This window comes from Paroedura picta, chromosome 4, assembly GCF_049243985.1.
Source record: "Paroedura picta isolate Pp20150507F chromosome 4, Ppicta_v3.0, whole genome shotgun sequence".
Taxonomy (NCBI): domain Eukaryota; kingdom Metazoa; phylum Chordata; class Lepidosauria; order Squamata; family Gekkonidae; genus Paroedura; species Paroedura picta.
The window spans coordinates 140,955,299-140,982,590 of record NC_135372.1 but is presented as its reverse complement, the minus strand read 5'-3'; the positions used below and the strand labels follow the sequence as shown (position 1 = coordinate 140,982,590).

At 48.3% G+C, this 27,292-nt stretch overlaps 1 protein-coding gene across 3 annotated transcripts; it reads left to right on the top strand.

The window, feature by feature from the left end:
- On the top strand, positions 1 to 26,656 carry TCEA2 (transcription elongation factor A2). 3 transcript variants are annotated; one of them, XM_077335879.1, is made up of 11 exons: positions 1 to 302; positions 2,024 to 2,140; positions 5,626 to 5,688; positions 6,764 to 6,869; positions 7,859 to 7,949; positions 16,845 to 16,969; positions 20,355 to 20,411; positions 20,782 to 20,936; positions 22,248 to 22,394; positions 23,718 to 23,789; positions 26,340 to 26,656. In XM_077335879.1, exons 3-11 carry the CDS (start codon positions 5,635 to 5,637, stop codon positions 26,346 to 26,348), a joined length of 816 nt encoding a protein of 271 aa, XP_077191994.1. In that variant the 5' UTR covers positions 1 to 302; positions 2,024 to 2,140; positions 5,626 to 5,634; the 3' UTR covers positions 26,349 to 26,656. The 3 variants fall into 3 exon arrangements, with proteins under 3 accessions (XP_077191994.1, XP_077191993.1, XP_077191995.1); XM_077335878.1 differs by lacking the exon at positions 2,024 to 2,140 and having other exon boundaries at positions 2 to 302; XM_077335880.1 differs by lacking the exons at positions 1 to 302; positions 2,024 to 2,140 and adding an exon at positions 2,223 to 2,922.
- Positions 26,657 to 27,292: the final 636 nt, after the last annotated feature.

Here is a 27,292-nt window from a genome sequence, read left to right as displayed (position 1 = left end):
CTGGGATCGGTAGTCCAGGCCGGCGGGAGCGCGGCCGAGCTGACGAAGGCGCCGCGGAGCGCGGCCGAACTACCACTCCCACCGTGCCCCGCGCCGGCGCATCCACGGGAGTCGGTGGCGGCGAGGGAGCGTCTGTTCTCGCTCGCGGCCGGCCGGACTGCGGCACGGCTCGCTCGGCGTCATTGTCCCCCCGCCCTCCTCGCCGCCCCAGCCGAGGCAGTCCCGCCGCCATGGGCGGGGGGGAAGAGGAGATCGTGCGCATCGCCAAGCGGCTCGACAAGATGGTGGCGAAGAAAAGCGCGGTGAGTGCCCGGCGCCGCGAGCGAACGAGCCCGCCCGACTGACTGACTGACGGACCGGCCGACCACCCGCCCCTCGCCGCTTGAGAGCCCCGCCCCCCGGCAGCGCGCGCTCCCGCTCGCAGGCCCCGCCCCCCGCCGCCGCCTCCTGAGGGAATCCGCGGCGCTACGCCCGCCGCTCCTCAACGGCGCTTCTCTTCTCCCCCCCCCCTTCCCGACCAACGGTTCCTTCCTCGCGCCGCTGGGAGTTAGCCCCGCCCACAACAACCGCCCTCGGGCTTGGCCCCGCCCACCAGCCGCAGTTTAAATCTTCATACCGCTTTAGCCCCGCCCGCCACAGCCTTTTCCCAGAGAAGCTCCACCCTCCTTTGGGAGTCAGTCGCGCCTCTTTCCCCTGGCCACGCCCACCGCCTCCTGCTCCTTTCCCGCCTTTCGGCTTCATGTTCTTTGTTCCCGCCTCCGCTGTCTTTCTCCTCGCAGGTGGCAAGCTCCGCCCACTGTCTCGTGCCTTCTTTTCCCGCCTTTACGGGCTGCGTTTAGCGCCAGTTGTCCGCTAGTCTTACAATCTGATTGGCTCCTCGTAGGTGGTAAGCTCCGCCCACAGGCTCGTGTCTTCTCTTCCCGCCCTTGCGGCTTCACCTGTCTGCCTTTCTCACAATCTGATTGGCTCCCTGCGGGTGGCAAGACCCGCCCACTACCTTGTCCTCCTCTTCCTATGTGCACCTTTCACCCCCCTTTTGCCTCAGCTTGGGCGAGAGTGGCTCTTGTGTGGGATATTATTGTCAAGTGTTGGTTTTGTACCTTTGACATTTCTGCTTTGCCCACCCTTCAAAGCTAATTCCCATTTCCTTCTCACAACAACCCTGTGAGGAGGGCAAAGCAGTGACATTCGTGTTGTTGAGGCGATCGCCCATTTCTGAGTTATGGTGCTGTCAGAAAAGATTAAGGTCAACATGGTGGCCTCGTATTGTTGGCCGCCTCAGCAAGTGGTATCAAGGAATATCAGGGTGGGGGTCCCGAGGCACAGCCTCTAAATATCTCTTGCCTTAAAAACCCTATGGCAGGCTTCCTCAACCAGTTTCCTCAGCCAGGGCCCTGGAACGGGTTCTCAAATGGTTGGGAGTTAATTAATTTTAAACATATTTTAAATTGTGAACGTTTATTGGGTGATATGACCATATGTGGTCATGTCAACCTGTTTTCCCCCCCTCCCAAAATGGCCAATGGTGGGCCTGGAGGGGGTGGGAAAGGGAAGGGCCCCTTGGTGGGGCATAGACTTCCCAACCATATTCTGCACAATCACACCACTTCTAAGGTTTCTCAAAGCTTGAAGAAGATTTCAGGGGTTTCTCAATGGTAAAAAAGTTGAGAAAGGTTGACCTACAGGGTTGGCCTAAGCCCGCTATGACTTAACGGTACTAAACAGCTCTCTGAAGCAGAGTTTCACTAGGTGTGTCTTCTGGGCGACTCCCTCGAAGTAGAATCCCTTTAGGCAAAATAAATAAGTCTAAACCTACATTTAATTTGCATAAGTAATACAGGTTGCAGTGTTCAGCTCGTCATGAAGTAGCACTTGGTTTACCTTGCTGAATGTTTGTCTTCTGCTCCTTCTGTGGCAGCTGTCAAAGACAACTGATAATTTGCTTTGCTTTGTTTGGTGCAGAGTAAACTCAGTCCTGCTGGTAATGTGAGAAAGAATGCACAGGTCTCTCTTTCTTTTCCAGCCTCATGCATGTCTTGGAACAGAGACTGGGGTTTGGATGCACTCTGAAAAAAGACATATCAACTGACTTGATGAGAGCAGATGAAATAATACCCTGCAGAGGAACTGTCTGAGAAAGGTTACCATTGTCTGCATGCTCTCTTCTCTCCTCGCCTCCTGCCGTGTGTTCTCCCATGCATTTCTTGCCTTAGCCCAGAGGTAACCTATTTCTCAGAAAATAGGGCTCCCTTAGATGGTAAAGGCTGCAATGAAGAAACAAAGATGGCTCCCATGGGCATCCTGGCTCCCAGCACAGGGATAGCTCCTCCCAAATGCCAAAAGTCAAGCTTGTCAAAAATGTGGTCTTGCTGAAATGGCAACCAGCCACCTAAGATGTTCTCTGGGAAAGCTGCTCAGATGCCTCAAAATGGCTGCAATCCTTCTCTTTCTAGGCTTTCCCTGCAACTAATTTGCTATTCTGTCCAGCTATTAACTCTAAACTTCAAAAATGTGTGTGTGTCAGACTTCCCGGAAATTAACCTTTTCTGTACAGGGGCTGTGTGTTGAGGACCCTTCTCCAGTTGCTCCCAGAGAGCTGCCTTCTGCCAGAGGAAGAGAAACAAAAGAGATGTAATGTTTTTCTTATTTTTTTTTAACTGTCCTAAGCAATAATTGAAGCCAGTCCTTCCTTGCTGTTCCCAATTTCTGGAAATGAGAGCTGCACCAGAGAGCCTCCGGCTGGCTTGGCAGCAACAGGCTCACTTCGGAGATCGGTTTGGCCTTTCAGAGAAGCTGTTTTTTGCAAAGAAATCCGTGGCGTTGAATTGCCTTTCAAAACGTTAGTTTTTCTTACCCCTGTTTTCTAGATTGCACACCGGTTCCAGAAATGAGCTGATCTCATATTTCATTACTGCACACAAGGTTTGTTTTTTTTTTTGCTTGGGTTGCCCCTCTAAGGCACCATGACAAACAGCTAAAGTACAATCATAGAATCATGGAGTTTGAAGGAACCTCAAGGGCAGCCTTTAGCAACTTTTTTTACCGCTGAGAAACACCAGAAATGTTCTTCAGGCTTCAAGAAACCCCAGAACTGGGGCGATTGTGCAGAATATGGTTGAGAAGCAGAGCTCCTCCCCTTCCTATCCCCTCCAGGCCCATCATTGGCCATTTGGGGAGGGGGGGGGCAGGTTGACATGGTCATATCACCCGATAAATGTTTAACACATTTAAAAATATCTATATAAACTATTAACTCCTACCCATTCAGGAAACCGTGAGTCATCAAGAAACCCCAGGGTTTCATGAAACCCTGGTTGAGAAAGCCTGCTCAACCCCCTGCACAATGCAGTAAGTCCTTAAATATCTCACACAGTCAACCAAGGCCTGCCTTGGGGTGACCCCGTGGATGCCTGCCAACACCCTTCCTTGGACATGCCAGGTTTCTTTAGAAAATGGCCAGGGCAGGTGAGGCTCTGCCCTGTTAGGTTTCTTACTGGCCATTGGAGATCTGATTGGCTGTGCAGATTTTGTGCTTTGGCCGCCGCTGCCACCACAGCACAAGGTTCGTCACTGTGCGACTGAAGGTAAGCTTTGGCGGCCATCGTGTCCAAATTCCAAAGCTGCACACAGGCTCAAAAAAGGTCAGAGACCCCTGCAGTAAGCCACCGCGTCAACCAGGCTGCAGTTCGAAGTAATGATGAACATTTCTTCAGCAAACGTCCAAATGAGCTCACTTTGCGGGGGGCCCGGCTTGGGGTGGATGTCGTTTCTGACTTCCACAAAGACCAAACGAACAGCTAAACAGCAAACCGTATATCATGGAGAAGAGGTAGAAAGGGGACACGATTGCTGTCTAAGTATTTGAAAGGTTGTCACTTAGAGCAGTGGTCCCCAACCTTTTCGAGGCTGGGGACCGGCAGGCCAACTGCCCGCCTGCGCATGCCGCGCAAAAGTGCCGCAAAAGTGCTGCGCATGCGCGATGCGCGGCCCTGATTCCCTCTCCTGCAGTAAGAAGCTTCCCGCAAGCTTGCGGCCTGGGAAGTTTCTTACTGCGGGGAGAAGGAGCCGCGGCCAGGCGCCATAGCCTTCGCGGCCCGGCACTGGGCCACGGCCCGCGGGTTAGGGACCACTGACTTAGAGGAGAGCATGGAAAGGTTCCTGTTGGCAGCGGAGGAGAGGGCCCGCTGTCATGGTTTTAAACTACATGGAGAATGGTATTGGCTAGATTTCAGGGGGAAAAAATTCACAGAGTAGTTCAGCAGTGGAATTGGCTCCCTAAGGAGGTGGTGAGCTCGCCTTCACTGGTTGTGTTCAAGCAGCGGCTGGACAGATCCATCTGGATGCTTTAGGCTGATCCAGCGTTGAGTAGGCTGTTGGACAAGATGGTTCGTGTGGCCCCTTCCGAATCTACTTTCCTATATTCCTAATGTGGCTGGAGGGCTTGACTTTCCACTGTCTGCTCTCTGATCAGGGTTTCCACGGCCTTGCGGGACTGGCCTGATGACTGAATCTCTTTGAGAGATGAATCAGTAACACATCCGCTTAGTGGAGAGGGAGGCATCAAAGGCCAGCGAGACTTACCAGTTCACGCCTCTTCCCACCTCTGTGGTTCACCTCTGCAGAGCTCATGTTTGGAAGAAGTCCAGGACATTTGCAGAGCTAAAAGCCCTGCTTGACGGAATGGGTGGAGAAGCTGCTGGACAGTCATGTTATGTTCCGGGCTGACGTGTGGCTAGTTAGCACAGCAGAAACTTGGCCGGTGCAAATGTTTTTGTCACGTGGAGAGGTGGACAAAGAGAAGGGGGGGAATGACCACAAATGGACAGGTGGACCCCAAATGGACAGGTGGACATGAACCAGGTTTATTGAGTTTCTAAATCCACATGTGTGCTCTAATCCTTTGGATCTCTGAAGCTGCTTTGAGATTCCTTGGGGGGAGAGAAAAGCGGCATATAAGAACCAACTCTTCTTCTAAATATAGACATGAACCAGGGACAGTGAAGCCTAATTGTTGCGGATCCAGACTGTGATGCAGGAACACCTTGGTTTGGGAACTAGCTTGAAGGAGATGAAGGGAGGGGACATTTGGGGGGGGGAAGGTGCTTCTCATTGGGACGGTTTCAGGAGCATGCTGAGTTGAGTGGTGCTGGCAGTGCCAGGGATTCTCAGTCTGGATGCAGCCGGCAGAAGCAACAATTAGCATACCCATCACTTGCTCTGCACTGCTGTAAGAAGAGACAGTGGCTTAGCAAGCCAGTGGGTCTGGCCCTTGCTGGGTCCAAGGTGGCTTCCGGGCTCAGCTCATAGCTGTCTGCAACCCACAGGAAACTTCCCTATGGTCGCTGAATAAGACGTGTGATCAATTCAGTCACCTGCCAATCCCCCTCCAGGGAGGAATGCTTGCAAATGGCCTCCTGTTGGAAGAATCTGCAGACCTCCTGAGCTTTCACACCATTCACTTTCACAGCTGCTCAAGCAAAAATTTCCGAGTGCATTCCTGAGAGGATGCCTTGTGCTCCATTGAGCCTGTAAATTACCTCAGTGTTTGCCGACTCTGTTTTCATAGAAGCTGTCCTGGTTCTTTTTCATTGTCATTTTACAGGATTTATTTATTTCCTTTTTCAGGAAGGAGCAATGGATTTGCTGAGGGAGCTGAAAAGTATGCCAATAACTCTGGGCTTGCTGCAGGTAAACTGTGCTGTGGCGTATCCTCCAACCACCATCTTAGACACCAATTCCTGACTCCCCCCTCCCCATCCCCGGTTTCATGTAGGTCACTTGGTTGTAAAGTCACCTACTTTTATGGTCTGTGGACAAATCTTAGAATGCCTAAGACAGGGGTAGTCAAACTGCGGCCCTCCAGATGTCCATGGACTACAATTCCCAGAAGCCCCTGCCAGCGCTGGCAGGGGCTCCTGGGAATTGTAGTCCATGGACATCTGGAGTGCCGCAGTTTGACTACCCCTGGCCTAAGAGATCAAAAATTATGAGGGTTTTCTGCCTGCTTTTCCTCAAACAGTTCAAATTCCCGTGGTAAGGAAACCCCAATTTTGTTTATATAACCAATTAAAGCAAATTATTGCTTTCTCCCAAGAATGCACTGTGGCTTCAGCATTTAAGTTTTCACTGATTTGAGATGTTTTGGGAAATAACATAAGAATTGAGGTGGATCATTGCAGTGGTCTATGTAATCCAGCAATTTGTTTCTTACAGTGGCCAAATAGCTACCCTGAAAGGTCAGTGAACAGGGCATACACTGCTGATGTTGTCTCAACCTTATTGGTACTCGAAACGTTTATTGCCTCTGAGTATGAAGACTCCCTTTAGTCCGTAGAGCTAGTAGCCACTTCTGGACCTCTCCCCCATGCATCGTCTAATCCCTTTTAAAAATCATCCATGCTTGGGTCCATCATTACATCCACGGGCAGGGAATTCCACAGCTTAATTGGTGGTTGAGTGGGAAACATTTCCTTTTGTTAGTCCTGAATCTCTTGATCAGGCTGAAGTAGGGCAAGGGGGCCAGAGGAATGAGGTCAAATGACAAAAGAAGCAGGCCAGCCCAACTGAACTCTTATGCAGGGAAATCCCTAGTGGAATGAATGGCTTTACATTTCTATGTAGCACTTGCAAAAGAGCTCCGGTGCAAAGGCTCTTGATCCCCTCTGGAGTTTTTTTTTTTTTTTTTTCTGAAGCATCCTTGCTAGCACTTTTGCCTTGCCAGTTAACGTGATGGACTGCTTCTTTCTTGCCCATTGGTCTGCAGTCCACTCGCATCGGGATATCTGTGAATGCCCTCCGGAAGCAGAGCACAGACGAAGAGGTGATCGCCCTTGCCAAATCGCTCATCAAGGCCTGGAAGAAACTCCTAGGTAAGCGGATTGAACCCAAGCGCCATTTTCTCCAGGTTTCTGTTTCCAGCAGGGGTTTGCCAGATGCAGGACACGAGGAGTTTCCCCTGTCGTTTGTTTGTTCCTGGTTCCTTTCAGTCAGCCTGTGTAATCCATTTTGGTAGCCGGTCGGTAACTGATTTTTTTTTTTTTTTTGCCATCTCAAACACATCTGTTTTAGCAACCGGCTGCTTACCGATTTTTAAAACAGCTTTTCAGACAGATAGCAAAGTGTGGTTGGGCTGTTCTTGAGGCAAATGGCTTTCTTCCATTTTCGTCTCTTCTTTGCACACCTGACTCGCTGCAGTGTGCAATTTAAAATGTTTGCAGCGATTTCAGTAGCACCGTGCTTTTTTCCCTGTCCCTTTTCACCGTATGATCTTTCTTGAACTGTTTTTTTTAACATTCTAAGTTGAACGCTATAGTGCTAGTGCCCATTGGAACACTATAGCGCTACTCCCATTGGAACACTATAGCGCTAGTGCCCATTTTGGCACTTCAATGCCCAAGCAGCGCCATTGAGATGCCTGCATCATTGAGATGGAACATGGAACAACAGCATTGAGATTGCCGCTGTTGTTCCATGGACACAGATGTAATGTATGCAGATGTGGATGAGGCTGTGAGAGAGTGACGGGTTCGAGGTCCCCCAGCAGCCTTCATGTCTGAGTAGAGATTTGAACCAGGCTCCCAGGTCTTCATCTGGCATTTTAACCAGGATCTGATACTGGCTCTCCAGGATCTCCCACTGAGCAGGTGGCCTAGCGACCCAACCCATGCCGGCCGTCTTAGCCACCATAGATGGTAGGATCAGGCCTCTAGAAAAGCTTCGTTTACGAATGATCAAGCTGCTCGACATCCCCTCAACCTCTGCAAAGCTGCGTGAGAGAACTGTAGTTCCACACGGCAACTTGATTTTTGTTTGTTTGCTTCTGTTTGTTCTCTCCCCTGCCCTCCGGTGTTGCGTGCAGATGCCTCAGAGGAGAAGAGTGATGAGAAGAAAAGGAATTCCTCCTTGCCTACTTCCTCCTCCAAGGAGAGCGGTGACTCAAGAGACCAAAGGTAATGCTTCCTTCTAGCCAGAGGTGACACTCTGTTATCCCCTCCTACCCTTTGCCTGTTTTCCATTTCCAAGTATTAATACGTTGGTCTTCCCTGCTGTATCAGGATGGGATTTCTTATTAGACCCAGTGCAAATGACACCTGACTGAAGGGAAGGGGGGGACAGCAGAGGGTGGGCACAAGTAGATCCATCACTTTAGCGCCTCCTTTATTTTTATTTTGAAAGGAACAGATGTAAATGGAAAAAAAATAAATATCTACAAAACCCACGGACTTTTGTGAGTTTATTTTGATTACCTTTATTTATGGTTTATTTTTTGCATTCATATCTTCTCGATTCTTTCTCACGCTTGTCTTTTCTTTATTAATAAAAATATCACTTCTGGTTTTGTTGATTTACTTGGTTGTTTCATTCCTTTTTTTTCTTTATTATTAACATGTTCTGCGCCCCTCCCTTCCCCTTCCACAACGTACACATGCAACCACACGGCACCGTTTACTTCTAGGAATGCTAAGGATTTGTACTTCTGCTGCCGTTGGAGCAGAAGAGAGGGCAGCAGGGATAACTTCTCTCATTGAAATATAAATAGCAGGCCATTGAACATTCCTGCAGCTACAATCTAAGCTGCCCAACGTGCATGCTGAATTTCAGGGCACGAGCACAGAAACTTGTTTTGCATCAGGTGTGTGTGTGTGGATCTACCTGCATAGATACAGCATAAAATGGGGAGCCCAACTTTATTTACTTGAAAGGAAGATGAATATAACTGAATATAACTCCCTTCTCCAGAATTTACAAATGGTAAAAGGAGGGAGCCAATGTGGTGTAGTGGTTAAGAGCGGCAGCTTCTAATCTGGCGAGCCAGGTTTGATTCCCTGCTCCTCCACATGCTGGGTGAACTTGGGCTCATCCCAACCCTGATAGCAGTCCTGTCAGAGCTCTCTCAGCCTCACCTCCCTCCCTGTCTGTGGTGGGGAGAGGAAGGCAAGGCAACTGTAAGCCATTTTGAGAATCCTTTTGGTAGAGAAAAGTGGCATATAAGAACTTATTGGACATAGCTAACCGATATGTAAATTTAAGATGCGTCCCCTCTCCCCCTTTGGATGGTATGTCTAGAAAAAAACCTTTAGTTTTGCATTTGAGTAAATGCTGTAGTTTTGAAGGTCATCTTATTCATACTGGTTTGTGACATAGCTGTTCTAAACATGAAATAAAAACTTCCTTGTGGGGGCAGTGCAAAGCCACTAAGCAGTATGATGGTTCCTTACAATTCTGACCCAACAAGAACTGCAAGGGGGTGGAAAGCTGGTTGTATATACTCCCCAGTGTTGTAGCAAGCTGACCACAGCCACACTCATGCATTTGTTTGGAAATGGCGGGTGACAGGGATATGTCATCTCCAGTGGTTTCAAATGACCAGTTCTCCTGTGAGTCAGGCTGCCACTACTTTGGTTCTCATGCCCCAGGCTGTGTCCATGCAGAAGACATGCTCTGTAGTGCCTCCAAAACAGCAGAGGGTTTTCCGGGACATTTGGCACAACGCCCTCATGCAATTGGCACCCTTCCAAGTTTTCCCTTGCCTCACTAGTTTTTAGTACAGTAGAAAAGAACAAGAGTCCAGCAGCACCTTAAAGGTTAACAAAGTTTGTGACGGGGTGAGAGATTTTGTGAGTCACTGTTTGCTTCTTCAGCCAGCTGACTGCAACCCCACAGGGTTTTCGAGATGAGAGACAAAGTTTGTTTGCTGTTATTTGCCTCTGTCTAATGATCCTGGGATTTCTCGATGTCTCCCTTCTGGGAAATAACTAGGTGAGCAGAGACTCTCAAAAGCTCCTCCCCTATCCCAAATTGTGTTAGTCTATCAAGCGCTACTGGATGCTGGCTCTTTTCTGCTGCTCCAGATTGACCAACGTGGATAAGATTATACTCAAAACAGGTTTGGTCTTGTGTGGGTGGGAAGATCTGGGTTTTCAGACTTCCACACCCAGATGGATGCTGTTTTCTGGAACTCCTCATTGGTGTCACCTCCTCACTGGGTCTTTAAAAAAAAGAGAGAGAAGATGCCAGGCAGGTGGGTAGGGGCTGGCCTGGCCTGGCTCTTCCTCTTTGGGCACACTGCCAGAGCACCCCAAAGCCTCAGGGATGATAAGAAGAAAATTTGTGACCTCCCAGAAAAGCTGTGCTTGACAGGTGCACAGACGGGAAAACAGGAAAGATGGAATGACGAGGGCAGGCGGATTTTTTTTTTTTTTTGAGAATAGAATTAGACTCAAACTCAGGGTCTTGCTTGGGGAGGTTGGTGGAACAGCTGTGTGTGCCGGCCACTGGGCAGTGGGGTAAGTGGAAGAATGGGGGCATTTCTGCCTTATATATTGGCTCTGCAAAGTCCCAGCAGGACTACAGATGAAGCGACAGCCCCCATTTCCCCTCAGAAGTTGCAAGGACTGCCTTAAAATAAATGGTGGTTTCTAGTGTGCTTAGTGCAGCCCTTTTCAACCTTTTGATTGAGGAGGAGCCCTGGAAGTGATGTCAGTTGGCCACGCCTCCCAACCTCCCAACCCTGGAAGTGACATGTCACCAGAAGTGACATCACCACCCCACATTAGCAGGCAGAGTTGAGGAGAACTGAGGGAGGGAGAGACACGAGGAGGTTGAAAGTGGGGGAAGGCATACAGGCTCTGCTCTCTCCCTGACCACGAGAGAACTCACATCACACTTGGGAGGGAGAGCAATGGGAGTGGCCAGTTCCCTAGCTTGCAACCAAGTCCATTAAGCCAGTGGGGGAAAGGCCACAGACGCCCTCCGGAGCTCCCGTGGACCCCTGGTTTGGAATCCCTGGCTTAGCAGTTGAGAATGTCAGGCTAGTATCCGTGAGATGTGGGTTCAGACCCCAACTTTGTGCCGTGGAAGCTCACTTGGTGACCTTGGGGCAGTCAGACTGTTAGCCTAACCTACCTGGCAGGATTGCTGTGCATATAAAATGAAGGGGAGGAGAACAGGGCAAGCCTCTTTTGATCCCGATTGGGGGAAGTTGGGCTAGGAATGAATTTCTAAGAATTACAGTGGCCTCCTACCACCTTTGCATCGGCACGGACGGCTGGGGTGTTGAAGGGGATGCCTAGGGGAAGGATGGAGATTCTGCCCTGGTTTTCCTTTGCTGCCACAAATGCAGCTATACCTACATTGTCAATGAGTGCCCTGTGAGAAATCCTCTCTGTGTGGAAGCATCCCCTGCATCCTAAGTGGTCATGAGATTCCACCCCTCATGTCAGAGTGGTGGGAAAGGATAATAAACTGAGTGGGACTCTCCATTTCACTCCCAACCCCATGATGTCTTCCCTTTGGGAATGTTGTCTTTTCAGCTCCATTATAGCCCATGGGGACCATTATAGTCCATTGTTATGGGGCTATCTGGGCTGGGGGGTAGCTGTTTTTTTGAGATGCCTCAAAAATTTAGGCCAAGGGGTCCAATTCTATGGGCCCCCAAAGAAAGTGACCCCATCCTCCATTGTTTCCAGGGGAGGAAAAGGCATTTAAACTTTAAAGGGAATCCAGTCCTTTTAAAATGTAAAAGCCTTTCACAAGGCACAGTGGTGGTAAAAGTGAAATCTGAGGGCATTTAAAGGGCTTGCAGTCCCTTTAAATGCCTCTTTCAAGCTGAGAGTTCACTTCAAAGGCATTTTTATTATTATTATTTATTTGATGATTTCTACACTTACCCGCCCAGCAAACCAGCTGAGGGCAGTGTACAACATGTAAACATAACAACATTAATTAAAAACAGAATAAAATAGGTTTAGCTAAAATTAAGTCATGCAAACAATCATTGGATACCCGCAAAAAAGATCAAAATAGATATCTGCCTGAAGTAACACAGTCAGGTATTTTTTGTGGGGAGGTGGTTTGACTCAGATTAGCTGAACATACCCTTAGCAAAAACCTCTTATTTGGGTCATGATAGAAGTGCTAGAAAAGAGCAAGTGGTGAACATAATTTGTCACAGGGCATGAGCTTTTGTGAGTCTGAAGAAGTGAGTAGTGATTCATGGAAGCTCATCCCCCTGCCACAAACATCGTGTCTGTTCTTTGCCACTTTGCTTACCCATCAAAATCAGAGCCCAGTAGCACCTGCAAGACCAACAAAGATTTATTCAAGGTCTTAAAGGTGCTGCTGGACTCCTATTTTGTTGTGCTACTCCAGACCAACACGGCTACCCACCTGAATTCATGCTTACCCATTTTGATTTATCTCCAAAACAGAAGTGGGAAAATGAACAGAGGGTGAAGTGTAATACATCCATCAAGGTGGGTGCACTGCAAGCACGGACCAGCGGCTTGTATGGCAAGTAGCCCTGGATTACTCAAATGCGTGATTCACGCCACACATTCTGGGGGGATGTAAAAGTAATACCAATCTGGTCTGAGACCCAAATATGACGATGAGTGTAAAACCAAGCCCATCTATTGAACCTTTTCCTGAGAGGTCCCCGGAACCGTCTCCCTTGTAGGGGGGCAGATTCTTCAATAGTGGAGGCTTCAATATTGACATTTAAATACTGAGATTTATAACCCTGAGATTAAATCAATATTTAATTCATTCATACCCTGTCTTTCTCCTCCCTGGGGACTCAAAGCTGTTTACATCATTCTTTCCATTTTTAAGCAAATATCAGCTCAAGTTTAAATTTGAACAAATAATTAAAAAATTTAAAAAACAGCTGCAATGCAAGCAGACGAATTCTGCTTCGCGCCCAGGTTTGGCTGCTGTCCCGCTAGGTTTGTAATTTGCGACTTCTCCCACATAACCTAATAGCTTTGCATGCAAAAGATCCCGGCATGCTGGCAGGGGCTCATGGGAATTGTAATCCATGGACATCTGGAGAGCCACAGTTGAGCCACTCCTGCAGTAGAGGAAACCACCACCTGTAGTTGAGTGAAGGAGTCAATACACACAACCCTCAGGAGGCGTGAAAGTGGGAGGGAGGGATCCTTGTGATCATGTGAGGCAGGGGTAGTCAACCTGTGGTCCTCCAGATGTCCATGGACTACAATTCCCATGAGCCCCTGCCAGAAAACGCTGGCAGGGGCTCCTGGGAATTGTAGTCCATGGACATCTGGAGGGCCGCAGTTTGACTACCCCTAATGTGAGGCATATAAATTTGCCTACAGGTGGCAAACAGATCTCTTCCCGTTCACAGCATCACTTTCCACTAGGCTAGCCAGGTCCCTTGAAGGTGCAGGGCGTGGATGGGTGGGATTGCATTCCCAGAGTGGGGAGGAGCATCGAAAAGTAATGCGCCATTCTGATATCACCTGGAGGTGATGTTAGGGGGTAACGCTCCGGTTTTTGGTCAAAAACTGCATGGTAGAAGGTGCTACAATTCCTGCATCATCTTGGAATACAGAGAGCCCAATGATGTCCTCTCTGTGGACATCACAAGTGCAGTTAATGAATGTGGGCACCCAGCTTGGTGTTGTGGTTGAGAGCAGCAGCTTCTAACCTGGCAAGAGATCTTTGATTCCCTGCTCCTCCACATGCAGCCAGCTGGGTGACCTTGGGCTTGTCACAGCCCTATTACAGCTGTTCCAACCGAGCAGGAATCTCAGGGCTCTCTCAGCCTCACTTCCCTCACAGAGTGTCTGTTGTGGGGAGAGGAAGGAGAAGGCGATTGGAAGCCCTCTGATGCTCCTTTGGGTAGTGAAAAACCAATTCTTCTATTAAATCCCCACCAAAACTAAGGGGTGGTCTATTGTAGCCAAGATCAGAAGTTTGTGGCACCTTTAAAGATAAACAAATATTCCAGAAACCTTTGAGAGCCAAAGCCCACTTTCTCAGATGCTTCATAAACCCACAACACCCACATGGTGAGATGGTTTGTGTGTTGGACTCGGATCGTGGAAAACCAGGTTCAGATCCATGCTCTGCCACGGAAAGTTGCTGAGCTCAGGTCAGTCACACCTGGATATAGGTATCATCCCGTTCAGGTTCTGGATATTTTTCTCTAGGCCAGTTCCATATGTAAGCACAGTTATATATTGCCTTACGGCAAGCCTAGAGAGGGGCTTCCAAGGGGAGTGAGGAGCAGAGACGGGTTGCCATTGGCTTTCTCTGCAGTCTTCCGTGGCAGTCTCCCATCTAAGCACTGACCCTGCTTAACTTCCAAGGTCTGTCGAGATCTGGTTTCCACTATCCCTCCCATCTAGGCAGGCTGGCAATTCTGACCTCATCAAATCAGTGGCGTGTCCCTCTGCTCAGCCGACTTTGATGTCTCCCTCCAGCCTTTGACGCCTTCTTCCAATTTAAGTGGCTTTTATTTATGGTTGTTTATTTGTTTATTTATTTTGTCTGATTGCTCTTTCTGCCAGGGGTTCACATGCAAGGTGGGAGGGACGGAGAGAGGGTGGCTTCCTCCATGGGCAGCACGTGAGGAATTTTTATGATTCCATTAAATTGCTTAACGAATTCGGTTAGCATGGGGACCGAGCTGCCGGTTCTGCCCCAAATGCAACTGACTGGACTTAAGCAAGCCCATCTGCAATATGTAGATAATATCTTGGAATAAGCACTTTAAACGTTCAATAAAATCTTGCATTAATGTTAACATAGCGTTAAATGCTGTTATTATCCCTGATCTTGGTTTGCTGGCATGAAACAAGTCGGGTATTGCAATAGATATCACGTACTCCAAAACAATCAATTTTTTTCACAGCCGATGCCTTGGCTATTTTTGTGATGTAGGAGGACCCTGCACCTCCCTGTCCATAGGTTTTAAAGAAGAAGAGTTGGTTCTTATATGCCACTTTTCTCTACCTGACAGAGTCTCAAAGTGGCTTACATTCGCCTTCCCTTTCCTCTCCCCACAACAGACACCCTGTGAGGTGGGTGAGGCTGAGAGAACCCTGAGATTACTGAAGAAGAGTTAGTTCTTATATGCCGCTTTTCTCTACCCGAAGGAGTCTCAAAGCGGTTTACAGTCGCCTTCCCTTTCCTCTCCCCACAACAGACACCCTGTGTGGTGGGTGAGGCTGAGAGAGCCCTGATATTACTGCTCGGTGAGAACAGTTTTATCAGTGCTGTGCTGAGCCCAAGGTCACCCAGCTGGCTGCATGTGGGGGAGCGGGGAATTGAACCCGGCTTGCCAGATTAGAAGTCCACACTCCTAACCACTACACCAAACTGGCTCTTTTGTGTTCAGAGAGGATGGGGGCAACTATGTATTCTCACTAACCCCCATTTTTTACTGCTGTCGATGTGTTAGAGAGATAAGTGATGTAAAACGTGGCTCAGTCATTAAACTGGACTCCTTATAAGGGAAGCCGGAGAAGCAGTCCTTAAAATCAGCTACAACTATATCCATTGCTGCTTCTGACGAGAAACCTCATGTATTTCAGCTATTGTTCAATTACTTAGTTAATTTCTACTACTGACAATTAATTCCATTCTTCATTATTAATGCAGGGTTTTGTTTTTTTTTTTGCATTACCTATGATGCAAGAGATGGTGCAAGAGAATTCCTCATGACTTGTGTTCTTAGAAAGCAAATGCTAAATATTTGTCTCTTCTCACCTTCCTTACTCTTTCACCTGAATTGTCTGCTTTTATGTCAAGGGATCTGTCAGCTGCCTAGGAATTGTCTTACTGAAACCTTATAATGGGTTAAAAAATCCCCTGATTTGATCAAACAAGCGATGTGGTGAAAGCCACCAAGATATATATATATATATATATATATATATATATATATATATATATATATATATATATATATATATATATATATATATATATATATATATATATATATATATATATATATATATATTTATTTATTTATTTATTTATTTATTTATTTATTTATTTATTTATTTATTTATTTATTTATGCCGCCCTTCCCTACGGCTCTGGGTGGTTTACATAAAACATTTTGGAACATTTACATATTGCAATTAAGACCAAGTCTGATAAGTTATACAACAAGTTCGTTACTATTTGCCTACTCATATATATGGGGTTAAAAGAGGTTTTTGAGGAAGCTGGAGACTCAGATCATGATGGTATCAGTCTCTTTGTTGTGAGGGGTGGATTTGGGGCTTTTATATTGTAATTTTATTGTTTTATTTTAAACCGCCATGAGATGGTACTCCCGTGAGTGCCGGTATATAAATTTATATATATTACACATTTTTCTCTGTCTATATATAACATTTGTTATATATTTATGAGGTTACATGGTTCTTTTGACTGCCCCCACAATGGCCAATGACAGTCCTGGAGGGGTGGAAAGGGGAGGGGCGCTGGGTGGGCGTGTCCACAGCTCTGCTTCCCAACCATATTCTGCACAATCGCGCCACTTCTGGGGTTTCTCAAAACCTGAAGAATGTTTCAGGGGTTTCTCAAGGGTAAAAGAGTTGAGCACAACTATTTTAGCTTATACTTTCTCTGAAGAATTGACATGTGTACAAGACTCGTCTTGGGAGTCTAGCACTTGACAGAAGTAGAACTCTACTGGAACAGACTAGTGGTCCATCTAGTCCAGGGTCCTGATTCCCACAATGGCCAACCAGATGTTCTGGACGGCCCATAAGTGGGGGGTGGAAGTCTCTTTGTAGTTTCTCCCTTAGAAAATGGTTTTTGCAAATATGCTACCTCCAGATTTGGCTATCCCAGCTAATAGTCCTCAATACAGTTTGGTCAGTGATACAGTTTCTTCTGTGAATGTGTCTAAACTCGTAGACTTCACCACATCCAAGGAGTGCTTTTAGTCCGCCTGTTCCAAATCTGTGGACCAGCAGATTTTGACAAAGCTCATCTAAATCGATGCCGTCAAGGCTATTCTTGATCCCCCCCCCGAGAAATTCTTCTGACCAGTTCAGTTTCTCTCGTTGCTCCCGCAGAAGGCAGGACCCTCCGAAGACCCCAACGACTCCCAAAATCACCACCTTCCCGCCAGTGCCTGTCACATGCGACACCGTGCGCAACAAATGCCGGGAAATGTTGACCTCTGCTCTGCAGACAGACAGTGAGTAGCCAGGAGGATGAGTGTGGGGCAGCCCTTCGTCCCCTTTTGCTCCTCCCATCGACATTCTCATGACGGGAGGCGCTGTGGCAAACGCTGGCAGGGGCTCATGGGAATTGTAGTCCATGGACACCTGGAGGGCCGCAGTTTGACTACCCCTGCTATAGGGTATGGGGGGGAATCAGAGTCCAGAAGCACCTGAAATTCCAACCTGTAGCAAAGGGCAAGTCGAGGCATGTCCTGGTTTCCAAGATGGATTCTGCCCTAGTTGTGCGTCTGGTCAGGGTGTTTCGGGGTGTTCCTGTGTCTGGCTTGCTCCTAAGCCTAGACAGTTGCGGTGTACTACGGGTTATGGAGTACAGTGTGCCAATGTATAAGGCAGGGGTGCTGCCCTACTTAACAGTATACGGTATCTTCATGTTTGAGATCTTGGAATCTGGATGCTGCCAAAGGAATACCCTTCGGAAACGTTTGTAGCGATCGCGGAGAAGTCCTGAAATTCTCAACCAACTGGTTGCTCATTTCCCTTTGAAAACACGTACGGGGAAACTCTCGCAGGCCACGCTGATTCGCGGTTGTTCTTAGAAACAGTTAAATGAGTCAGAAATAATAACCTTGTTTCTAAGAACCACAGTCTTGGCCGGATGGCCTTGCGTATCCCCGCCAGCCGCTTTGAGCAAACTGGCAAAGTGGGATCATAGAATCTCAGAACCATAGAGCTGGGAGGGACATCCAGGGTCATCTAGTCCAGGGGTAGTCAAACTGTGGCCCTCCAGGTGTCCATGGACTACAATTCCCAGGAGCCTTAGTGGCTCCTGGGAATTGCAGTCCATGGACATCTGGAGGGCCGCAGTTTGACTACCCCTGATCTAGTCCAACCCCTTGCAGAATGTAGGCAACTCACAATTATCTGTCTACCCACAGTGTCCCTAGTTCCATGCCCAGGTGAGCTCCTGCCCCCCCCCCCCCAAAAAAAAAAAAAAGGAAAGGAAAGGAAAGAGACAAGAAAAGAAAAGAAAAGAAAAAAGAATTCCTGGCCAGTCTGGCCTGGATGAAATTCACCTCCCGATCCCAAAGTGGCAATCGGCATTTCCCTGGGTGTGCAAGAAAGGGCCACAAGAGCCAAGCATGTACACAGTCCCTTCTGCCCACCCACTCACAATCTGCCTAAATTCAAAACTTCCAAGGAATGAGAGACCCTACCTCCTGAAGAAAGCCTGTTCCACTGAGGAACCGCTCTAACTGTCAGGAACTTCTTCCGGAGGTTTAGCTGAAAATTCCCTTGAATTAGTTTCAACCCATTGGTTCTGGTCTGACTCTCTGGGGCAACAGAAAACAACTGAAGAATATAAATATTCTTTATGATGAATAAGGTGCAGGGAGTTGAGACAACAGCAAATGCGACATTCTGCAAATGCGATTCTAGCGTCTTTTGCTCTGCACGGAGCCTCCTGTGATAAAGGAATGGACACAGCGGTGTCTGTCTATACTCTGTGCTTTAAAAAGAAACAAAATCAAAAGCTGGTGCAGAACCCCAGTCAGTCCATCAGTCACCCCTCTCTGTCAGTCACATTTTTATCCATAGAATCATAGAACCATAGAGTTGGAAGGGGCCATACAGGCCATCTAGTCCAACCCCCTGCTCAACGCAGGATCAGCCCAAAGCATCCTAAAGCATCCAAGAAAAGTGTGTATCCAACCTTTGCTTGAAGACGGCCAGTGAGGGGGAGCTCACCACCTCCTTAGGCAGCCTATTCCACTGCTGAACTACTCTGACTGTGAATTTTTCCCCCCTGATATCTAGCCTATATCGTTGTAGTTTAAACCCATTACTGCATGTCCTTTCCTCTGCAGCCAACGGAAACAGCATCCTGCCCTCCTCCAAGTGACAACCTTGCAAATACTTAAAGAGGGCTATCATGTTCCCTCTCAGCCTCCTTTTCTCCAGGCTGAATATTCCCTCAACCTATCTTCATAGGGCTTGGTCCCTTGGTCCAGTCCTTCCTACATGGATTCAGGGCAGCCTATGTGGCTGTTCTTCATTTTATCTCCACAAACCACGTGAGCTGGGCCAGTGCAGAGGCTGAGCCTACCCTACTTCACAGGGTTGTTGTGAGGACAAGATAATGGTGAAAGCAGCTTCGGGTCTCCCACTGGGGAGAAAAGCAAGGTATTATTGAAGTAAATAAAATAAGCCTGTGAGAGAGTGACCGTCCCAAAGTCATCCAGGAAGCTTCACAGCTGAATGGGGATTTGCACGCATCTCCCCTTCCACACCTGACTGCAGCCGTGATTAGCAGTCAGAGTCTGCATAATGCCGAGTAAGCCTGCAGTGCAGAAATGTTTTAATTATAAGCATACAGTTCCGCGAGTGAAATAAGGAAATTATATATGGAACAATATTTATTTATTATTTCGGCGTCTATTCCTCCACTCTTAGACTGGCCATCTCGGGGGTGGTGTTCAACCTGAATCTAAAGCTTGGGTTACAAGAATAACATCCTTACAGGGTGTTAGTTGCTGGATTAGTTCAGAGACCTAGAGATCAGGGGAATCAACGGCGGTCATTGTCTTGAATGTGATTGTAAGGAGTTCACGCTTTCATGAACTGGTTTGTTAGCCGAGAGGAAAACATTTGTATATCTGTAAATAAAACCCAGAATCCCCATGTTTGCTCAGCTACAAGGTTGGGTGACCTTGGGGCCGTCCTCATGTCTCAGTCTAAAAGAAACTGTTGTGGCTTAAAATGGAGCTCCTGGTGAGAAAGGGGGGATTATCCTGGATGCTTGAGGCTGATCCTGCACTGAGGCTGGAGAGCCATCTGACGGAGAGGCTGATTCTGTGAAGGCTCAAGGGGGTGGCAGGTGACAGTGGAGGAGCGAGAGGGTTGTGAGTGTCCTGCATGGTGCAGGGGGTTGGACTAGATGACCCATGAGGCCCCTTCCAACTCTATGATTTTATGATTCTAAATTCCGTCTAAACCTCAGGAAGAAGTTCCTGACAGTCAGAGCGGTTCCTCAGTGGAACAGGCTTCCTCGGGAGGTGGTGGGTTCTCCATCTTTGGAGGTTTTTAAGCAGAGGCTGGAGAGCCATCTGACGGAAAAGCTGATTCTGTGAAGGCTCAAGGGGGTGGCAGGTGACAGTGGGTGAGCGAGAGTGTCCTGCACAGTGCAGGGGGGTTGGAAAATGCTGTGTAATATTTAATTGGAGCTTCCTTTCCCATCATTGGAACCCCTTGCTCCTTCTCCTTGTCTCCCAAGTCGCAGTAAGGAAGTCGGCCCCCTCTTCAACAAGACTCACATTCCGTCCCTTTGGGGAGAAAGCTGCGATCCGTCCCATGCCCCGCCCAGGGTTCTTTCTTAACACCCTTCGTTTTGTTTCTCCCTAGACGACCACGTCGCCATCGGTGCCGACTGCGAGCATCTCGCTGCCCAGATTGAAGAATATATCCTTGCGTTGTTTGGGGTATCGGGAAAGACCGTCTGTGAGCGACTGATGTTTTCAGATGCAAGCCCTTAGTCGTTCTGTTTCCCTGCTTCTCCTCCGCCCTCCCTTGTGTAAATTGACCCCAAAACTGCCTTCTCCTAAGGAACCCCGGGGCATTTCTGAGAGCGTGGAGAGTTTGTGGGCAGTCATTCCGTACCCTCTTCCACAGACCTGCAGTTCCAGACTGCTTTGAGAATTCATAGCAGTGCGAGTCTGCGTAACGCAGCGTAAGTTTTACCTGTAAGGCCGTTCCATGAGCAAAATAAAGAAATGGTCTCTGGAACGACTCTCCGTTCTTAACAGTGGAAGCTCCTTAATGGCCTTTGAACTCATCTACCAAGATGTCAAGAACACAGACTTGAAATACAAGAACCGCATCCGGAGCCGGCTCTCCAATCTGAAGGACTCCAAGAATCCTGACCTCCGGAAGAATGTCTTATGTGGAGTGATCACGCCGGAGCAGATTGCGGTGATGACCTCCGAGGTGAGATGGGGGTGAGGAGCGAGCGGAGCCGGATCTGATGGGGCAGTGCTTGGTTTTCCTGAGCTCCAGGCTCCCACACAGCCCTGCCAGCTGAGAGCCAGCTTGGTGGAGTGGTTGGGAGTGTGGACTACTGATCTGGAGAGCTGGGTTTGATTGCCTGCTCCTTCCCCCACATGCAGCCAGCTGGGTGACCTTGGGCCAGTCACAGCACTGATAAAGCTGTTCTGACTGAGCAGGAATAGCAGGGCTCTCTCAGCCTCACCCACCTCACAGGGTGTCTGTTGTGGGGAGAGGAACGCATTTGGAAGCCACTTTGAGCCTCCTTCAGGTAGAGAAAAGCAGCATATAAGAACCAACTCTTCTTCTTCTTCAGTAAGGAAGGGGGGTAGGAAGGAGATCTTATTATTGTGCCGCCATGTTGTGACATTTTAAAGTCTTTTGATGGGAGTTTTAATGGGGTTTTAAGACACTGTAACCCGCCACGAGCCATTTGTGAGTGGCGGGAAATAAATCGAAATCATCATCATCATCATCATCTCAGGGCTCTCTCAGCCTCCCCTCCCTCACAGGGTGTCTGTTGTGGGGAGAGGAAGGGAAGGCGACTGTAAGCCACTTTGAGGCTCATTTGGGTAGAGAAAAGTGGCATATAAGAACCAACTCTTCTTCTTCTTCTGAAATATCAGGGCTCTCTCAGCCTCCCCTCCCTCACAGGGTGTCTGTTGTGGGGAGAGGAAGGGAAGGCAATTGTAAGCCACTTTGAGGCTCATTTGGGTAGAGAAAAGTGGCATATAAGAACCAACTCTTCTTCTTCTTCTGAAATATCAGGGCTCTCTCAGCCTCCCCTCCCTCACAGGGTGTCTGTTGTGGGGAGAGGAAAGGGAAGGCGAATGGAAGCCACTTTGAGACTCCTTTGGGTAGAGAAAAGCGGCATATAAGAACCAACGCTTCTAGTTCATCTCCAAGTGTTAAGTGCTCCTGTTTAAGAGCATAGCTCTGGATGGGGGCTCTTTTGCTTCAGGATTTCAGTGTGGGGCAAAACACCATTGTCAGTAACTTTGGATATTTTCAGCAGAATTGTTTGTATGATTGCAAAGTGCCATGAAGTCACAGCTGGCTTATGGTGACCTCTGAAAGGGGCTTTCAGGACAAGTGACAAGCAGAGGTGGTTGGCTATGTCTGCAGAATCTTCCTTTGTAGTTTCCCTCCCATGTACCGATCCTGCCGAGCGTCCGAGATCAGATGAAACTGGATTATTATTTCTTTAACAGAACTGCACATGTGTAAATACATCTGCATTCTTTCCCTTGTCAGGAAATGGCCAGCAATGAGCTGAAAGAGATCCGTAAAGCCATGACCAAGGAGGCTATACGGGAGCATCAGATGGCAAAAACGGGAGGGACCCAGACCGACCTCTTCACCTGCGGGAAGTGCAAGAAAAAGAACTGCACCTACACCCAGGTGAGGCTTGGGGCTGCCTCTGCACAGCCTAAAGAGAACTGCTGGTTCGCTCACCAAGGCTCTGTTCATTCCTCCTTTCCTGCTGAGAGGTGAGGGAGCCTGGCTTCTCCACAGAGCCACCGTCAGGATCCGGTCCTCCACCCCAGAACCAGAGAGAAAAAGAATGAGATGCCTGTTAGTTGCGGCTAATGAAAACAGGAAGAGGAAGCAGAGGGGACTTCCCAGGAAAGTCGGTGTGTCATTCCCATATTCTGGGGTGACCAGACTGTGGCTCTCCAGATGTCCATGGACTACAAGTCCCACGATCCCCTGCCAGCACGTACTTTAAAGGAAAGCACATGCTGGCAGGGGCTCATGGGAATTGCAGTCCATGGACATCTGGAGAGCCAGTTTGGCCACAGACCAAAGGGCTGCTATAAGTCAGCTGTGAGCTTTCTGTTCATAGAATAGGTCTTTATTCCCCCCCCCCTTCTGTAATACCGCCGTATTCCCCGAAGAAACCTTGAAAGTTGCAAAGTCCTTGAGAATGGCATGAGATGGGATGGGAGAGGGAATCCATGGAATTGGCATGAATACATAAAATTAAATATTTATTTTTCTAACCAGCCCTTCCTGTTCATCTCAGTGCAGGTAACAACAATATGGACACAATAAGTTAAAATCACGTTGTTCTGTCATTTACCCCCAATTAATAAAAACAGATCGGGGGGGGGGGGGGTTCAGAGTTTTGGGGCAGATCTGACTTCAGTTTCCAGTGGTGAGACCAGCATTTTTTTGGTGTTCCTCCTTGGCCCCAGCCATAAGCTTAGTGGAACAGTTCTGTCTTACAAGCCATGCGGAACTGGTTACAGGCCTGCAGGGCCCTGATTGCTTTTGGCAGAGCATTCCGCCAAGCTGAGGCCCGAGCCGAAAAAGGTTAAAATCAAAACCTTAAACTTGATCCGGAAACAGACTGGTAACCAGTGCAGATGGCGTAGCACTGGCTGGATATAAGCCCTCCAAGATATAATCCAGATATAAACTGGATATAAGCCCTCCAAGATATAATCCAGATATAAACTGGATATAAGCCCTCCAAGATATAATCCAGATATAAACTGGATATAAACCCTCCAAGATATAATCCAGATATAAGATGGATATAAGCCCTCCAAGATATAATCTAGATATAAACTGGATATAAACCCTCCAAGATATAATCCAGATATAAACTGGATATAAGCCCTCCAAGATATAATCCAGATATAAACTGGATATAAGCCCTCCAAGATATAAGTCCTCCAGGTGGCTGTCCTCCCTCTGTTGCTTGTTTCTTTCGCACAGGTGCAAACCCGCAGTTCGGATGAGCCAATGACCACCTTTGTCGTGTGCAACGAGTGTGGAAACCGCTGGAAGGTAAGAGGGACTCCTTGCATCTTGGCCTGAGGCCTGGCAACACAGCCTCCTCCCACCTGAAACGACTTCGTGACCTTTCTGCCATTCTGGCAGATTTGCGTTGCCTCTCTCTCTTTCTGTTGCAGGGGAAAATGCAGTTCAGGAAGAGGATTTTCAGTAGACATTTTGTGAGCAGGAAAAAGGGTCAAGCTGCGTATCCCTGACATTTCTCTGCTCAGAATGGCTCCCTTCACTGATTCCTTTTCAGCTCAAACAAAAGAAAGCCCAAACGCTCTCAATTGTCTTCATGGCACATTTGCAGAGAGAGGATGGCTTGGATTCTACCTAAATCTTCCCCCTGTAGGTGGGATCTCCCTACCCTTACTACAGACTCCCCCTTTCTCCTCCCCCCACACTCTTGCTGGGGGTCCACGAACCCCTGTCCTCCAGTCAGGATTTGGGGAGGGGGCAATAGGTGACATTGAGAATTTGGTGTCAGTGATAATTGACTTGCTTGCTGCTGTGGAAAGGGAAAGGGAAAGGGAAAGGTGAGATCCAAATCATATTGTTCTATGATGTTGCATGCAAGAGCTTGCCATCACCCAGGACATTTCTATATTTCCCCCTTTGGAAAAGTAGACCAACCAAGCCATGCATTACTTGTGAAACTTCCAGCTTTCTCACGTCCAGAAATGCTAGGGTTACCAACCTCAAAGTAGGTCTGGAGTTCTCCCAGAATGGCAGCTGATCTTCAGACTTCAGCGATCAGTTTCCCCTGAAGGAAACAGAGCTTTCAGTCTATGACTCATGGGAATTGTAGTCCGTGGGCATCTGGAGAGCCACAGTTTGGCCACCCCTGGTATTACATCCCTGCTATCTGATGAAGGGAGCCTTTATCCCAAACATTTGGTGTCTAAGGTGCTACTGAGCTCAAATGTAACTGTCCCATGGCAGATCAGGTAGGTTCGCCTCCGAAAAGGCGCCTAAAGCTTTCCCAGGGCACAGAAAATTAGTGGTCCTGTTCCTTGCATTCTGACCAAAGGCTTCTGTCCAATGCACAGCAAGGTTACAAAATCAGGTTGGTTTCACTTACTAGAATGGCTGTTCATCAATAAAACTGGGAATTTTAATTTAATGAGGACACTGAAAATGCGTCAGAAATACTGCCCCCTTGTCCTGAAACACTGTCAGGGAAGTGCCGTTCTCAGAATTTTCTGAAAAGAAGGGATGGTTATTCAACCAGTTTAAGCAGTAGAGCATACTGAATATGAATTCAGTAAGACCCCAAAAGTCCAGTACCACTCTGGCTTCCATGGCTTAGCTGCTGTTGAACAGTAGCAAGCAGCTGGGCCAGAGAGTCCTGCAAGTTACATATCAAGTTGCTCAATGGATGCTGCCTGGCCTGGCCCTTATACATCCTCCTTTGTCTGTGCTTGGCCCCAATCTCTGGATTTAGGTATCCGCTGTGTTGAGAATTAGATACACTGATGATGGTAGCTGTATTTTTGACCTCGTTGTGAAACCTTGAAAATCTAGGCGGGTAGAATTTTTCAGTGAATGGGTAATTGGATTACAGCCAAATGCTTGGGCATGAAAACCAGCATAGTTGTGGGTTTCTCCTTTAACATGAGGCCCAGTCCATCCCCCCCCCCCCTTGCCAGGCTTATCCCTCTTCTCCTTGATGCATTCCATCCTCATCCTTCATGACGATAAAGCCCCGATTCCCCAATCAAATGCTTTGCAAAGAATCATAGAATCATAGAGTTGGGACCTCACGGGTCATCTAGTCCAACCCCCTGTATTATGCAGGACACTCAAACCCTTTCGCTCATCCACTGTCACCTGCCACCCCCTTGAACCTTCACAGAATCATCCTTTCTGTCAGATGGCTATCCAGCCTCTGTTTAAAAATGTCCAAAGACAGGGTACCCACCACCTCCCGAGGAAGCCTGTTTCACTGAGAAACTGCTCTGTCAGGAATTTCTTCTGGATGTTTAGACAGAATTTCCTTTGGATTAATTTCATGCCATTGGTTCTGGTCTGTCCCTCTGGGGCAAGAGAGAACCACTCTGCTCCATCCTCGATATGGCAGCCTTTTAAATACCTGAAGATGGTTATCAGATCCCCTCTCAGTCATCTCCTCTCCAGGCTAAACAGACCAAGCTCCCCCAACCTTTCTTCATACGTCTTGGTCTCCAAACCCCTCACCATCTTTGTTGCCCTCCTCTGGACACGCTCCAGTTTATCTACATCCCTCTTCAATTGGGGTGCCCAAAAGTGAACACAGGACTCCAAGCAAAACCGAATCAGAGCAGAGTAAAGAGCAGAGTAAAGGCAGCTTAGCATAGATCACATTCATTATACCAAGTGAATCGTGATGTGGTAGCATCACAACCAAGGTTGCCAGCCAGCGAGAGTCTGAGGGAGAGACATGAGGGGGCAACCGTTGGGCAGCAGTGTCCTTTTCTCCCCTACTTTTGGGGAGTCTTGGCTGACTGGAGCGTCTGGAAATCCCCGTTGCCGCTTCCCCATTTCTCTAACCCCAAGCCTTCCCCCGCCTGCCTCTTGCAGTTCTGCTGAGACGTCTCCAACGAGACCAGCGACAGCCAATCCCGGGCCTGATCTCCGACTTGCATCCCCCAACGCTGCCAGCAGATTTTGTACCGTTTTCATCACCGAGTTTGCTTCGCGCCTGCTACGCCAAGCGAGGGAGGACGGCCCGGCTGCCCGTTGGAACACCCCACGGAAAGCAGCAGCTGGGACGGAGGTTGGGTCAGCGCCGCCCGGAACGCTCACCACCGGACTGCCTTCGTCGTTTCTCATCCTAGTCCGTATTGCCAGGGGTTTGGAACAGTATTAAACGTGTTGTTTGTTTTTTTTTTGTAAAATCCGGCCAGGCATCGAGTCTTGCAGCTTTCCTTGTTTCGATCGCACCTTCTGTAAAAAGGAACTCGTCTCCCACAGAGAGGCAGGTGAAGCTCCATGCATGAGACGTAGAATGTCATTTTAACTGCAACACCACCCCTGCTATGGAGGTGGGTGCCAGTGCTGCAGATCTAAAGCTATTTCAGACTTGGGCATTCTTCACAGATTTCGTGGAGTCTTCACTGGCCAAGTGCGGTTCTTAGAACTGGCTGCGTGACCAGTTCCAAGCCAGTATAATGATGTAGACTACAGGCTTTTCCAGCTTTTGGACCGTGGAGGTACCACTGAAATATTTTTCAGGCTTCGTGGTACCAGGAAGTGATGTCACCTGGCCACATCTCTCTGCCACGGCCCCCAGAAGAGAGAGGAGATTCAACCGGGAAAAGGTTTAAATATCTGGGAGCCCTCCCCTTCCCACCACCTCCAGGCCCATCACTGGCCAGTTTGGGAGGGAGGGGGCGGGTTAACCTGCCCAAACAAGGGCAGACACTAAAGAAAAATGAAAACCTTTTTCTCTCCTCTTCACTCAGAGCCAGAAATGGCAGGTGCAGGGTAGGAGGGCCCTCTCCAGCTGCCATTTTGAAAAATCCCACGCCACA

Bases quoted from the DNA above. Each gene is read 5' to 3' on its own strand.
- TCEA2 (XM_077335878.1), top strand. From the start codon at position 231: ATGGGCGGGGGGGAAGAGGAGATCGTGCGCATCGCCAAGCGGCTCGAC. The intron at 7,950-16,844 runs GTAATGCTTCCT...TTGCTCCCGCAG, and splicing joins GGTGACTCAAGAGACCAAAG to AAGGCAGGACCCTCCGAAGA. The intron at 20,937-22,247 runs GTGAGATGGGGG...TTCCCTTGTCAG, and splicing joins TTGCGGTGATGACCTCCGAG to GAAATGGCCAGCAATGAGCT.